Raw genomic sequence first — 14,448 nt, forward strand, 5'->3', positions numbered from 1 at the left:
CAGATGTTTCTTTGGGCCAGCATCAATACGACCGATGTAAATGTTTTATGTATCCAATGGTTATAGATTATCAAAAAGTTTCACTGCTTCGGTTACAAATTCATGTAGGTATCATCAATCGCTAGTTATTAAAGAGAGCTCAGGACTATCCCAACAGTAACAGGCATGAAATTCATATAAGCGCATTGCTTTGATCACATGTTACAACTGTATCACAGGCCAATTTGTCCCACATGGAACATGATTATATCTCATTAAGGATGTTGATCAGTTCACATCCAACCACCCTGCTGGGCTAAGGTTTAACCCTAGGACCAGCATATATTAACATTACCTCTTACCCCATCTTACAAAAGCCTACAAGTTAAAAAAATAATAATAAAAATGAGCGGGAAAAAGGAGAAATCTTAAATAGACATTGTTCTCCCATATTCGCTTCTTACTCTTGGCTGGCAGCATTATCCATGTATACATGACATCATAGCGGACTAAACTAACCTATCTACTCCAAAGCTTCTTCTTCCGCACTAGCATGGATTCCATGTTGGCATTTTTCAGTTATGAGAAATAGGCTGAAGAGAAGATGCTGTGCAAAGTACGAAGCTATTGAAAAGGAAAATCACAAAAGCCATTGTACTCTTAAATGCCATCATTTTCTCTGTATCAAGTATCTGCAATGCATGTCACCCAACTGGGATTGGAATGTTGTCATTGTTATTATTGTGATGCATTTGTTTCTGCACAGCCTTAACTGCTGCCACTCTAGCTGCATTGGCTGCCCTGTTAGCTGCTGCTGCAGCCTTATTCACCCTTTCATCGACCTTAGCCACATCATAAGCCCTTTCCACAGCTCGTCGTGCTTCCTGATAACAAGACAAGAAAAATCAGATGTTTCTTATTCTTCAAACATTCAAGAACAATAACACCCCCACACACACACACACACACTGTTCAGTTTTGTCAATTTCTCGCCTTCAACAAACAAATGCTTGTCAAGTTCTTTAGGTCACATAACAAATAAAGATCTCCCAAATAAAAATATTCGCTTATTTATCCAAAATATGAGAAATGCGAGGCAGAAGACTGTCTTGCCACATTGAATTTGAATTTCCATGGAGATGGGAGGAAAGGAGAAAAAAAATACTATCTATTGCAATGATTGTTAAGCAGTATAGAACAGACTGAAGGAGGCATCAAATAAAAACGAAACATAGAAGAGGTGTTACACAGTAAGTAAGAAAATCCAACTACCTGCACTGCATTGAGTACTTTAGAATGATAAACAGCAACGGGAGATACAGGATAGGTGGTGTTTTGTGTACTTGGGACATCAAGAATTCCATTTCGCCAGTGACCAGATTGAGTCTCTTCATTTCTGAATGTGTACATTCCAAGGCCCTGCCTTCTACCTTCGTGCCAGGCTCCCTCATACCGATGCCCATTTGCAAAACGATAGACACCAAAGCCATGCATCTTATCCGCAAAATATTCTCCAGCATATGTGTCGCCATTTCTAAATAGTATTCAGTTAGATAAGCAAGTAAATAAAAAAAAAAATAATAATCATTGTAGGAAATATATAGATATCCAAAGCTGCAACTAGTTGACAAAATGAGCTACCAAGTAATTGCCAAGAAAAATTATTGCAATTAAAAAGGGAAATTTAGTTTAAAAATCCTTGGAATATAATCCAACGTATCAAAAACTATAGCATAAAATGTTCAGACCTAATTTTCTAGGATTTCAACTCAAGGCATTGAGACATAGTTTCTTCAATGAAAGATTCCCCCATGCAATAGACTGATGAAACCCAAAAGTGATATAAACACAACAAGCCCCTAACAACCCTCTAATACAAATGCAAGGAAGCAACTAAAGTTGAGTCTGACAAAGTTTGTTAAACCTGCAACAGACTCCATGGTATTAAGTGGATAAGATGTGGTAAGCAGAACACAAGCTGCAAGACAACTATAATATATGATAGTAGACTAAATGGTAAACTGTGAAATCAGGAAATATCTACCAACCAGGCTTAAAAGTTAGATAAGCTTTGTACTCTCACTTCTAAGAACCAAACTAGCAATTACTTTCAACTAGAGGAACTTAATGACTAGAAAATGTTAGAATAGCAAATAAAACATTTTAGTACCAATTTTACGGTTGAGCAAGTTCAAACCTGAGCTTAAATATACACTGGTACACAAGTCCCATTCCGAAAATAGATTTGGATCATTCATCAGAGAAAAAATAGATGAGTACATATAATTAGACCATTCAAGGTGTTTCTTTTATCTACTTATCGCCAGAAGGAATAAGGAACCATTCTGTGAAAGTCTTGCTACACTCACTCTGAAGCCTAACTGAATGAAAGACATTCCACACAAAAGCACATAAAAATTCTTAAAATAGCCTGAAAACAATAATTTGTATTTGGGCTTTATCAAACATTTTGCATTATGAAGACATGCTTAAAGATGATTAGCTTTATCAAGCATTTCGCAACATTTCCCTCTCCCTGTTTCAAATCCAATAAATTTTTAGTTTCTGAATTACAAGGAATTATTTAAGGCTGCTTATAACTTGCTAACTAATTATTAACTAGCTTGCTCTTGCTCCATTTGGATATAAATCATCCTAGGGTAAAACCTCAGCTAACATAAGTTTTCATGAAACATTTCTTAGAGACTTCAATGCCCTAACATCTCCACGCAAACTAACAGCTGATAAGTTGCACAAAATCCGTAACTTGGAAACTACGGAATGGAATGATATCACAAGTTAAAAAACAACATCCACAAGATAAATTTAGTTTCAATTACCGAAAGGAAAATATCAGACCAACAAAATCAGGAATATGTAACTCCTCAAAATAAACAAATAACATATATACAAGAATCAAATTGCCAAATTACCTGAAATGGTAGTGGCCAAGCCCATGCTTGACACCCCACTTGAATTCCCCAACATATCGACTTCCGTCTTCACAAGTATGGACTCCGCACCCATGGCTCTGGCCATTAGACCATTCCCCTGCATAAACATCCCCTGTGTAAAATCTATACACCCCAAAACCATGCCTAAGTCCCTGCCTATACTGCCCTCTATACCGGCTCCCTCTAGCCCAAGTCTCCACTCCATAACCATCATATTTTCCATCAACCCAATCCCCCTCGTATCTCCCACTCATGTAATAATAATAGACCCCACTCCCGGAACACTTACCCTTATGAAACTCGCCCTCGTATACGTCTCCGTTGCTATAAACCTGGACCCAACACCCCGAATTCACTCTTTTCTCCGAATTAGGCCTCGACCCAATTGACCAAAACACAGGTAAAGGCGGTCTAGATATGTTAGAAGCGGATTTGAGCTTGATTGGGAAGGAACGCGCCAAAAACAATCGAATTGAAGGGAGGCGAGGGAGAGCGAGATTTAGAGAGAATAATAAAGCAGCGGAGAAAGCGAAGGCGGATAGGAAGTCAAGGAGGAAAGAGTGACTGGGATGGGAGACCAAGAAGTAGAAAAATGGGAGAGATAAGAGGAGAATTAAGCGAAGATGGACGCGGAGACGGCGAAGGTGGTTGAAACGGCGGAGTAATCGAAAGGCAGCGGATTTAGCGGCAACGGAAATAGAAAAAAGAGGGTGACTTTGTTGGGTGGCGGAGAAATGGTAGATTGTAGGGGATTTAGATATAGAAGAAGAGCGATGAGGATGGTGATGAGTCAGAAGGGGCCTCTTATAAGGGGTTGAGGAAGAAGAAGCAGAAGGGGTAATAGGGTCATTATTGAATTGAATGGCTGGAGATTGAATTAGAAATTGAGGGGCGATGGTTGTGAGGGTATTGTTGTGATCAGATGAAGAAGGTAAGAGAAGAGGAGGGGTTGGGTTGAAATCGGAAGAGACGCCGGTGCTTTCTTTTCCGATTTGGACTTCTGATTTCTTCTGATGCATTACATATGGGGGAATTTCAGAATTCAAATTTCAATAATCCCAAATCTTGCTTTTTCTGTTTAATGTTGTGTTTTGGGGAAGAATGGGAAATGAGATTTTGTGTTATGTTACGTAGTTGTAGAGAGCGATTTGCAAGGGCTGGCTCTGCCTCTGCCTCCCTGCCCTTTTAAAGAGCGGTGTTTTTGTGGAGTTTATGGTTTTTAGGAGCATCGATTTATTTCAAACCTCTGACTCTCACAGCAGAAACAAAACCCTTTTTTTTTTTTTTTTGGCAAATAATATTTTTTTTTCTTGCTAAAATAAAATTAAAATTAAATAATTACTTTCATTTTCTCCAAATGCCCTCCGATTTGTCTTCAATTTTCTCCAATGCCATTCTTTAATGGATTTTTTTTTACCAAAAAAAAATAAAATTTTTAGTAAAATTAAATTAAAAAAAATAATACTTACAATAAAGTCTAAAAAGACCAGCCACATGAATAATAATAATAATAATAATTTCCTCAAAAAACTACTAGATTTGTTCCATGATTGAATATTCAATAAAATATCATTCTAGTAAATATAGAAAAAAAAATTTATATATATATTTATGAGAGAAAATAATAATAATAATAATAATAATAAAATCATAGAAATATTCTCTTCTTTGATTAGATTATAATTATTACAAACTTAGTTGACAAGTTAAAACTTAATACATTATGCACCAAAGAAATATTTTATAAAAACAATATAAATATTATTTTTTATTATTTTAAATTTTCATATTTCTCATTTAAATTAATACTATGTTTTTATAAATTATATAAAATAAACTATAATCTAAATTAATAATATTAGCAATTATTTATAAATGATATGATTTTCAAGGCTGGCATTTCATGGGAAGAATTTAGAATGATATAAATATAGGTTAAGACAAGTTCCAATTAGACAGAGAGTTGTCTGTTAAAAAGTCTATTTCCAGACAATCTAATTATTAAATAGTAATTTTCTGTTATTTTTTAAATAAAAAAAAATATTAAATTTTTAGCATAAAATATTAATTCAATAAAAGCAGAATTGATTATTATGAGAATTAATTATGTGGTTGGTTCCGACTTATAAGCAATGGATATTTAGTTTGCATTGAAATTTTCTGAATATCATCATAGAAATGAATGAGAATCACTAAATCACGTAATAAACATTGTAGTTATGATTTAAAGAGCAAGGGCACATCCATCCTCTATTTCTTTGATTTCCATCGGCGGCAAGGACAACGACGAGACGACAAAGGAATCCGTCGAAAGAAGGAGTCGTAGTAAAAACAGACCATTTCTCCACGTAGATGTATCTCTTCAAGCACACGTGGCATCACATGCTTTGACAATTTAAACTGGTTAATAAATAGAGAACAAATTAGCGCCACTCCAGTTTTCCTACAATTCAAGGTTCAAGTGACATTTCAATGGCTATCTGATTTAAATACCTTTTATGTGTTTTGCAATGTAGCATTATTGAGTCCCAACCCCATACCCCATGCGATTCCTTCAAACTTTTTTTTTTTTTTTTCAAGGCCAAGCCACACCCTACATCTGATGATAATGAAGAAAATGCTTCACCAAATCAGGAGCTACTGCTACATTTGCGAGTCTATCAGAAACTCAGTTCACCTCTCTATGACAATGGTTCGTCACTACTTGCCACAAAACGTTTCCAAAAGTCTCTGATATTGAGTAATTAAATTCACAAAATCCAGATTGCGTGTTGCATTGACAAAATGCAAATTCCTTTACTTTTTAGAATAAAAATTTTAAATAAAAATAGGCAAAAAAAAAATTGAATGAAATATATATAATCTAGAATTAAGATATCATTAATAAATTTAATTTAATGATAATAAATTTATTTTAAAATTAGAAAACATTAAATTTGAAATTTAATGAAAATTAAAAAAAAAAAAAAAATCATCGCGTTGCTTTTTTGTCAAAACAAATAAAGGGATGAATACAGTCAAGTACAGCCCCAACGTCTGATAGAGCTTAGCTCAGTTTTTATCACGTTTTCATGAACAAATTTTATTTTGTCCAGTTTGAAATTTCAATTATATATCATCAAGACCCAAAACAACGATGGGTAATGGCGCTAGCTAAAAGGATAGGAATGTTCCAGACAGTCCGGCCCAAAGAAAGCCTTTCAAGAGTAAAAAGGAGTTAGCACCATCTTCTCACCCCTCAGCAGTCAGCTGCATAGCTCCAAACCATAAATGTTTCGGACTCCACACTCAAATCACATTTTTATCCTCATAATCTCTAGGTGAGAATACCACATTAAAAAAAAAATTTTAATTATTTTATAATCCAAATTACATACATTCACATTTTAGAACCTATTTATTCAAAACTACTAAACCATAAAAATATAACTTTTTAAATTAAATAAATGACACATTAATATAAATAATGTATGACCACTTAAAGGTTACAAAAGATTTTATATTACTTAAAAATCAAGAAGTTTGGTACTATAAATTTCTATAAATTAAAGTTTAAGGTACCACCAGTATGATTTAACCTTCATTCAAGCCACCCTTGCACGGTGAGTCAAAAGGATGGAGATAAAGAGCTATTGTCTCACCACATCACCTGCATCCATCACATGAAAGGGGAGGAAGATAACGCAACAACTACAGTGAAAATTACCTAGTAACAATTCTCAACCCAGAAAAACAATATATAAGCTTACAAACGCTCTGTTAAATTCACAAATAAAATGTAAGATGGGTCAACTACTGACCCATATCGCATTTTAAACATTTCCATCAAATCAAATCATTTCTAATCTCTTCAGAATTGCTGCACCTGTACCTTGTTTGTTAAGTTGATAATACTTGGACCAAAAAAAAAAAAAACAACAAGGACCGTGGACCAGCACCAATGGGGACACCTTGACTGAATTATGTGCAGCTCAAACTCCATCTCAAGGTTTGTGCATCTTGAAGCCAAAAACTCTGGGTACATAGCTCTGTGTTGCCTTTTGTGGCTTCAGGTGCCCATAGGTCATCAGGAATAGATGAGGAAATGTGGTTCCGAAATAAGCTCCGTCAATGTCTATGTAATGTCAAAGAAATTTTGATATGGAAGTTACAGGCAACAGGAAAGACACAAAGTTGTCTAAATGGCAAAGACATGATTTAATTTCACAGTGACCGATGTAAAATAACCAATGAATGCATCTCCATAAAAATGAAATGACATGCAGCTCACAAAAATGACAACTCCACTGTCAAACTTCGATATGATTAAAAAATGTGAACTTGACATCAGTAAGATAAAAGAATGCTCAGATTAAGTAAAATCTATGAAAGGAGAATGCAATAAGCAGATACTATACTCATGCTGCTAAAACCTCATAGCGCATTATACAAGGATACTGCCTTGGTACTTGGATCGAGGGTAATATATATCTTCACATTTAGGACAGTAGATTTTAACTGTGCTTGAACGAGGAATGTCTGACTGGCCAACTGGAAGGCATGGCTGTCCACAGCAATAAACTCTTGGGCATCTCCCAAAATCATAATTTTTATACTTCTCTAACTGTATAAATTTTGGCAAATAATTAAAATAAAACAACAATGAAAAAAAAAGAAAAAGAATAGAGAGAAATAACCTAATATATTATTTTACCATTGCTGACATTCCCTTGCTAGTAAGTATATATCGCACATGAATTAGACCATACAGCATCTCCGCTGCAGATTCCACCAACTCATTCTGCTCTTCAGTAAACATATCGCCTAAAAATTGGTAAACCCATGAAGAAACTTAACACACAGAAAAATTGTATGAAGAATTTGAAAACTCCAACACATCTTGTTCAATCAGATAATTTTATGAATGCAAATAAGATCCAGAAAATAAATATAGGCCCAAAATTTCAGGTTTAACACCCTGACTTTTTTAACCTTTTCATTTTAGGAAAAAATAAAATAAAGGACACTAATAAAATTTCAAATACAAATTCCATGAAATATTCACAAATACATGCACCACACATATAACTTACCAGAGACAGAAAATAGCAAAAGCAGAGAAGGAATGAAGAAACAGAAACTCAACTTTGATTAAGTAATGTCTGTAACATTAACTCTAAGCATTAAGAATGCTTAATATTTCCATTGCTTATTTCAATGATTAAACAAACCAACCCATGCAAAAAAGAACAAATTTCTAACATAATATATGTCAGCTGGTAGGCAGAAAAACAAAAAATCATCCATATAATATGTGATATTTTCAACTTCACCGCATTGCCTTTATCAGTAAAGCCAAGATAGAAAATATTTTCTGTGTTAATAGAGAAGTAGTGAGCAAAATGAGTTTTCACCGAGAATGGAAAAAGGACCAGCTCAGCATTTGTATTTCAAGGTAGTAGATTATTGAGGCACGCACTGTGTCAGTACATGCTAACATATGTTCTAGGTCTAAAAAAACTAACAAATAATTTTAAAAGCTTATCGTGCAGTAGAGCACATTAGTCAAACAATTTAATTCTAAATGCACACTTAACAGATTGAATAATGGAAGAAACAATGATCCAACCATAAGTTTTAAAATAAATGTCCCAGTTATTACAAAAAGTAATTATTACCATGAGAGGATTCGACATCCAAAATCAGATCAAGTGCATAATCATAATATGGAACTTGACTGCTTAAACCACAAAGATTAAAATCATCCTGGATGTACTCATCATCAACTTCACAAAAAAATTCATTTCCTCGCAAATTGCAGAACCACGAGATCCAAGATGTGTCATCTCCATCAGAACCACTAACATCTGATTCTTCACTGTCAGTCTCTGATTCCTCTACAGTTCATTCAAATAAAGGCAAAGTGATCAGCTAAATGTATATGAACTTCAAAAACCACAAAACCATTAATCATTCTTACTGAAAGCCATTTCCAATTTGAAGTTGGGACAAGGACCACGCATGATAAGTAAGAAATATCAACTCACACAAGTAACTTAGTCATTGTACATCATCTTAATCAAACACTGCAAATTCATCAAGAAGTAAAAGTATACATAAAGAGTAAACGTGTACAAATTACCAAACATGGTTGGTCTTAGAGCACGGTCGACATAAATTAACCAAATTAAATACATTTAAAACCAATGACATATTTAACTCCACAAAAATGCGAATCCATATCCATATAGCCGACCCCAGACTTTTGGGATAAATGGGATAAAGGCTCAGTTGAGTAGTATTTACCTCCACAAAAATGCAGATAAAGCCAACAAACGCAAGTTTCAAAAACGAAATTCTAAAATGCCCAAAAGTAATATTGTCAATTTAGAGAAGAGAACAATAAAAAAAAATTCATCATTTCCCAAAAAAACAAAACAAATAAAAAAAATCCTATAAACTCAAACACAAACAGAAGATTCAACAATCACTCAAGAAAACCAGAACCAAATAGAGTAAAACTAACCATCAGAACACTTGCTCTTGGGGAGAGAAGCGGGGCGAGAATCCCGATGATCGAGCTGAGATTTACCGGTGGAAATGGATGGTACGGACAATCTCTCTTTGTCCTTGCTGTTCAAGGCACGCGAAGTGGAAGGGGATGACTTTTCTAGGTGTTTGTCCAGCGCGTCGTTTATGCGCTTTCGATCGATCTCCGATTTCGATGAAACACCACCAACACCTCCTCGTTCTTTATACATAATTCCGTTCCCTCTCAATTTGAAAACACCAATTTTTTTGGAAAATTTTTCACTCTTTGAGAGCCAACATGGTGACACAGATAATTATAAAATAAGAAATGCAAAGAAAACCCTAGGTATGAGGAAATTAGGGTATTGGGTGGAGTGGAAGAATGAAGAGAGATCGAGAGAGAGAAAACTCAGATGCGGTGCAGAAGATGAATATGATAAAGAAAGTGGATTGAATGAAAGGGAAGGGTTTAAGGAGGGAGACGGTGAAAACTAGGGTTTTCTTCGCGGTAGAAAGGAGAGATTCACACGCATGAGCTCCTCAATGTTCTCCCTTTCTCTCTTATTTTCTTGTCATCCTCTTCCTCTTTTCATCTTCTTCTTTTTTTTTTTTTTCTCAGGAAATAATTTGTACGTTTTTAGTTGGGCTTCATTCATACAGGGCCCCAGCCCATACTTAAATAAGGCACTAGGCCGAATCGTTTCTCTAACAGAATATTAATGGTATCATGGAAAAAGTGGACAAATCCAAAACTAATTAAGAAAATAATATTTTTATCTTATCATTATAACATTATTATAAGAAAGGAAACGAGATTTATGTCCAAACTGCAAAACTTAAAAATATCAGTCGACACTCCATCTCCTAAAGTCAAAAGCTCAGAGAAGAAGAAGAAGAAGAAGAAAGGTAGAGAAAATGGAAGGCGGTGGAATGGTTCAAATGATTGTATTACTGATTGTGGGGTTATTTGTGTACATGTATGGAGTTTTGTATGCGAGACCTCGAAGGCTTAAATCAATGCTTGAAAAGCAAGGGATCAGAGGGCCTTCTCCTTCTTTTCTAATGGGAAACATTACACAAATCAAAAGGATCCAACTCCAAACTAGTTCAAAGAAAATCGATCATTTCATTTCTCATGACTGGCCTTCCACTATCACCCCACACTTGCAGCAATGGATACACCAATATGGTACTCTCTCTCTCTCTCTCTGTGTTTCTTATTTAGTTTATATATGTTTAGGAGAAAGGGGGAAGAAAGGGTTTTTCTTCCTCTGATAATTTCTGTGCACTGATAGTTCTGACAATTAATTGGATTTGGTTTAGTTGGTATTTTATTATTGGATTTTGTTTGAAAAAACATTTATAATCGACTGTAAAATGGTAGATCATTGAAAATGCAATAAAATATTTATCAATAATCAATAAAACATTTTTTTGTACCCTCTGGAGTAATGCTACAGTGCTATTCCCGCTGCTATTTTGGAGCCTCCAAAGTTTTTAATTTGTGCAGGACCAACGTTCATGTATTCAACTGGAAACATACAGCTATTGTGCACAGTAGATACAGATATGGTGAAGGAAATAAGCCTCTATACATCTTTTAACCTGGGGAAGCCTTCTTATTTGGCTAAAGATCGTGGACCTTTACTGGGTCAAAGCATTATGTCAAGCAGTGGACCATTATGGGCTCATCAGAGGAAAATAATTGCTCCCGAATTCTACATTGACAGGGTTAAGGTATATGTTATATGGAGTTCATATAATAATTCAAATCTTACAGATAATCATATTCCACTTAAATGTATTAAATTGAAATTACAGCCATTTAAATCAAAATTATTGTCTTGTAGAGCATGCTGGGCCTAATGGTAGACTCCACAACGTCAATTCTAAGATCTTGGGAGAGTAGGATTGAGAGTGATGGAGGCATTGCAGAGATAGATGTTGACCCTGATATGAGAAAATTATCGGCAGATATAATCTCAAGAGCTTGTTTTGGAAGCAATTATGCTAAAGGGGAAGAAATATTCTTGAATCTTAGAACTCTTCAAAATGTCATGTCCAAGGGATCTGTTGGGATTCCTGGGTCCAGGTATGATTTTATCCATCATATATATCTATTTTAATGCAGCAACCAACAATTAAGCAATGATGGGAGAGAGTCACTAATTTCTGGCTATTAAAAATAGATACTTGCCCACCAAAAGTAATAGAGATATATGGAAATTGGAGAAAGAAATCAACTCAATGATACTGAGAGTTGTGATGGAAAGGGCTACTGCCAACCATGAGAAGGACCTTCTGCAAATGATACTTGAAGGTGCAAAAAGTTATGGTGATCATGAGCCTGCGGGGGGCCTTCCACCTAATGTGTCAGTTGACAAGTTCATAGTGGATAATTGCAAGGCTATATATTTTGCTGGTCATGAAACCACTGCCATTACAGCCTCATGGACTTTAATGTTGTTGGCTGCTCATCCAGATTGGCAGGCTCGTGCTCGTGCAGAAGTGCTGGAAATTTGTAAAGATAAGATTCCAGATGCTCAAATGCTTCGAAGCATGAAAATAGTAAGTATTGCAAGAAAATAATGTGCAAGTCTGATTTAGACTTCCAATCCTGACAAATGTGAATTAAATTGGCAGCTTACAATGGTGATCCAAGAGACATTGCGCCTATACCCACCTTCCATGTTTGTGATAAGAGAGGCATTAGAAGATATCAAGTTGAAGAACATCATGGTTCCAAAAGGAATGGACATTCAAATACCTGTTGCAATTTTACATCGGAATCCTGATATATGGGGGCCTGATGCTGACCAGTTCAATCCTGAAAGATTTGCAACTAGCAAGAATGCACAGGCTTACATGCCATTCGGAATTGGTGCTCGAACCTGTGCAGGCCAACACTTCGCCAAAGCTGAGCTGAAGGTGATTTTGTCGCTCATCCTATCAAAGTTTGGCCTCTCTCTCTCACCAGCATACATTCACTCCCCAGCATTTAGGTTGGTGGTGCAACCTGAAAATGGAGTTAATCTCTATGTTAGGAGAATTTCATGAGCTAGCGGTTAATGTCATAAAGTTTAATAAACATAACTAGACTTTTTTTCCCTATTAAAATGGTTTCTGCTAAATTTGGCCGTGAAAGTATATTGAATTCGAAGCAATAAGTGCTTCTTGACAAAAGACTCGTACTTGGTGAAAGGACCTCGTTTCTTCGACAAATAGGGAATGACCCACTTATGTAGACAGATTTAGGCAAATGTCAAAAGGGGGCAGGGATGGCTAAAAGATGTCCACGAAATTCACAAGTTGTTGTATGAATCACCCACGTGCGCCATTCATCTTTTATAACTTATGCTCAATTATAAAATTATTAGATGGGATTGTCATATGGTCCTCCACTAGGGGCTTAGCTGGGACATGAGTTATGGAGTGGTACTCACTGTGAGAGGGAAAGACAATAGGATGTTCCTAGCCAATGTTTTCTGAGATTTTATAATTCATTCTAATTCTCAATACAGGACTTAAATTTCACTAGTAAATCACAGGCAGGCTTCCACTGTAGCTATAAGAGGTGGAATTGATGCGAGAAAACAGATAGAATTCAGTTACCACTCACTTCCTTGAAAACAATGTGAAGCTCAATAACATTTTAGAAGGAAAAAAAGAACTTGCTCAAGTTACCAAGGCTTAAATGTACAAACTTGGGAATAATTTTATGAGGCATTATCTTTTACTAAATTTTCAGCAAAAATAACCTGCCAGCAACATATTTAGCAGACAAACTGCATTCAGTATATAAAACGTAGAATGCTTCATCACAAGATAAATTACGAAATACCAAAAAGATGTACTCCTTTCCAACAGTCGAACTAATCAGGCAAACACAAACTGTTAAGCAACGGGGCGTTTATATTTTCATGTAAATTATGCGTTGAAAGTTGAAACGGTGTACTTTGTTAAATATACCAGAGTTTTTGGGTAATGGGAATTGGCAACTGGCAAAATCAACATCACACGATCGAGTAAGAAGAGACATGACCAGAATAATTTTTTGCAGATGTGCAGTTACAGTTGCAGGTCGAGCAAATGAAGGAGGTGCCTTCAATGGCTTTGGGAGGGTACGTGAGTTGAATAAAAACAAGCTAATATTGTATAGCAAGCAAAAAATCACAATCATATTAACTCTATACGTGTAGGAGGGGGGCGTGAGGCGAAATATCATTCATTAGAATTATATAAAATACACCGGTTAATGCCCCAGGAAAGATGGTGGAGTCACAATGATCTCACTTAAGTACTACCTACTTAGATAACATTAAGTACTGTCTTCCCATAACACTACCACGGTACTAAAGATTTATGTCACGAAGGCATAGATAGACAGGAGTCGCCACCCGGGTAATAACCAGGACATATTAAGTATTTCTTGCGAGGGTCATGGATGGCAACTTACTCCTTACAGAGTTTCCACAACCGTCATTATTATAGCCCAATGTCTAGGTTCGGGATAGTGGGCACGTAAGGGAAAGGTGTTAGGCACCCCTTACGCCTGGTCTAACCTCATTAATTCGAGTGTCAGTCTTCTACTAATGTTTCTAAAAGTCTTGTTTATTATTCCTTTATTAAACTTTATCCTAAAAAATGCAATTCTAATCCTACACACGCAAGTAATTCACAAAAGGGTTATTGTTTACACACAATTTTTATGCACAAGTAATTCCTATCTATGGGGTTGCTAATTATTTAAATGATATTTACCAGATGACTAAAATTAATTTATTATTGATAATATAATTTACAAACAAATTCAATTTTAAATAACCCTACAATTCTATTTAACCTAATTAATTAATTTTCACCAAGTTACCTTAAGGATAATTGAACTAAATTAATTATGTACATGTGTAATTTATTCTAATATCACATAAGGCCCAAACAATCACAGCCTAATAAAGATTTATAACATTCAAATTTATTTTATAATTACTAAGTATTAAATTAA

The 14,448-nt window shown here is 35.3% G+C and overlaps 3 protein-coding genes across 4 annotated transcripts; 1 reads left to right on the forward strand and 2 right to left on the reverse strand.

Annotated features, from left to right (window-relative positions):
* Positions 1 to 148: 148 nt before the first annotated feature.
* LOC110663934 (uncharacterized) lies at positions 149 to 4,168 on the reverse strand. Its single transcript, XM_021823431.2, has 3 exons — positions 2,913 to 4,168; positions 1,252 to 1,513; positions 149 to 863 (listed from the first exon to the last, which is right to left on the reverse strand). The coding sequence occupies exons 1-3, from the start codon at positions 3,950 to 3,952 to the stop codon at positions 684 to 686; spliced, it is 1,482 nt and encodes a 493-aa protein (XP_021679123.2). The 5' UTR covers positions 3,953 to 4,168; the 3' UTR covers positions 149 to 683.
* A 2,444-nt stretch (positions 4,169 to 6,612) lies between these two features.
* Positions 6,613 to 10,051, reverse strand: LOC110663937 (putative casein kinase II subunit beta-4). Of its 2 annotated transcripts, none has more exons than XM_021823434.2 (5): positions 9,439 to 10,049; positions 8,591 to 8,809; positions 7,627 to 7,736; positions 7,371 to 7,536; positions 6,613 to 7,047 (listed from the first exon to the last, which is right to left on the reverse strand). In XM_021823434.2, exons 1-5 carry the CDS (start codon positions 9,671 to 9,673, stop codon positions 6,917 to 6,919), a joined length of 861 nt encoding a protein of 286 aa, XP_021679126.1. In that variant the 5' UTR covers positions 9,674 to 10,049; the 3' UTR covers positions 6,613 to 6,916. The 2 variants fall into 2 exon arrangements, with proteins under 2 accessions (XP_021679126.1, XP_058008249.1); XM_058152266.1 differs by having other exon boundaries at positions 6,947 to 7,047; positions 7,326 to 7,536; positions 9,439 to 10,051.
* Positions 10,052 to 10,279: 228 nt separating this feature from the next.
* On the forward strand, positions 10,280 to 12,626 carry LOC110663885 (cytochrome P450 714C2). The gene is made up of 5 exons (XM_021823361.2): positions 10,280 to 10,632; positions 10,954 to 11,180; positions 11,294 to 11,535; positions 11,633 to 12,011; positions 12,087 to 12,626. Exons 1-5 carry the CDS (start codon positions 10,359 to 10,361, stop codon positions 12,498 to 12,500), a joined length of 1,536 nt encoding a protein of 511 aa, XP_021679053.2. The 5' UTR covers positions 10,280 to 10,358; the 3' UTR covers positions 12,501 to 12,626.
* The last annotated feature ends 1,822 nt before the right edge of the window (positions 12,627 to 14,448 follow it).

The sequence above is a fragment of the Hevea brasiliensis genome, chromosome 9, assembly GCF_030052815.1.
Source record: "Hevea brasiliensis isolate MT/VB/25A 57/8 chromosome 9, ASM3005281v1, whole genome shotgun sequence".
Taxonomy (NCBI): domain Eukaryota; kingdom Viridiplantae; phylum Streptophyta; class Magnoliopsida; order Malpighiales; family Euphorbiaceae; genus Hevea; species Hevea brasiliensis.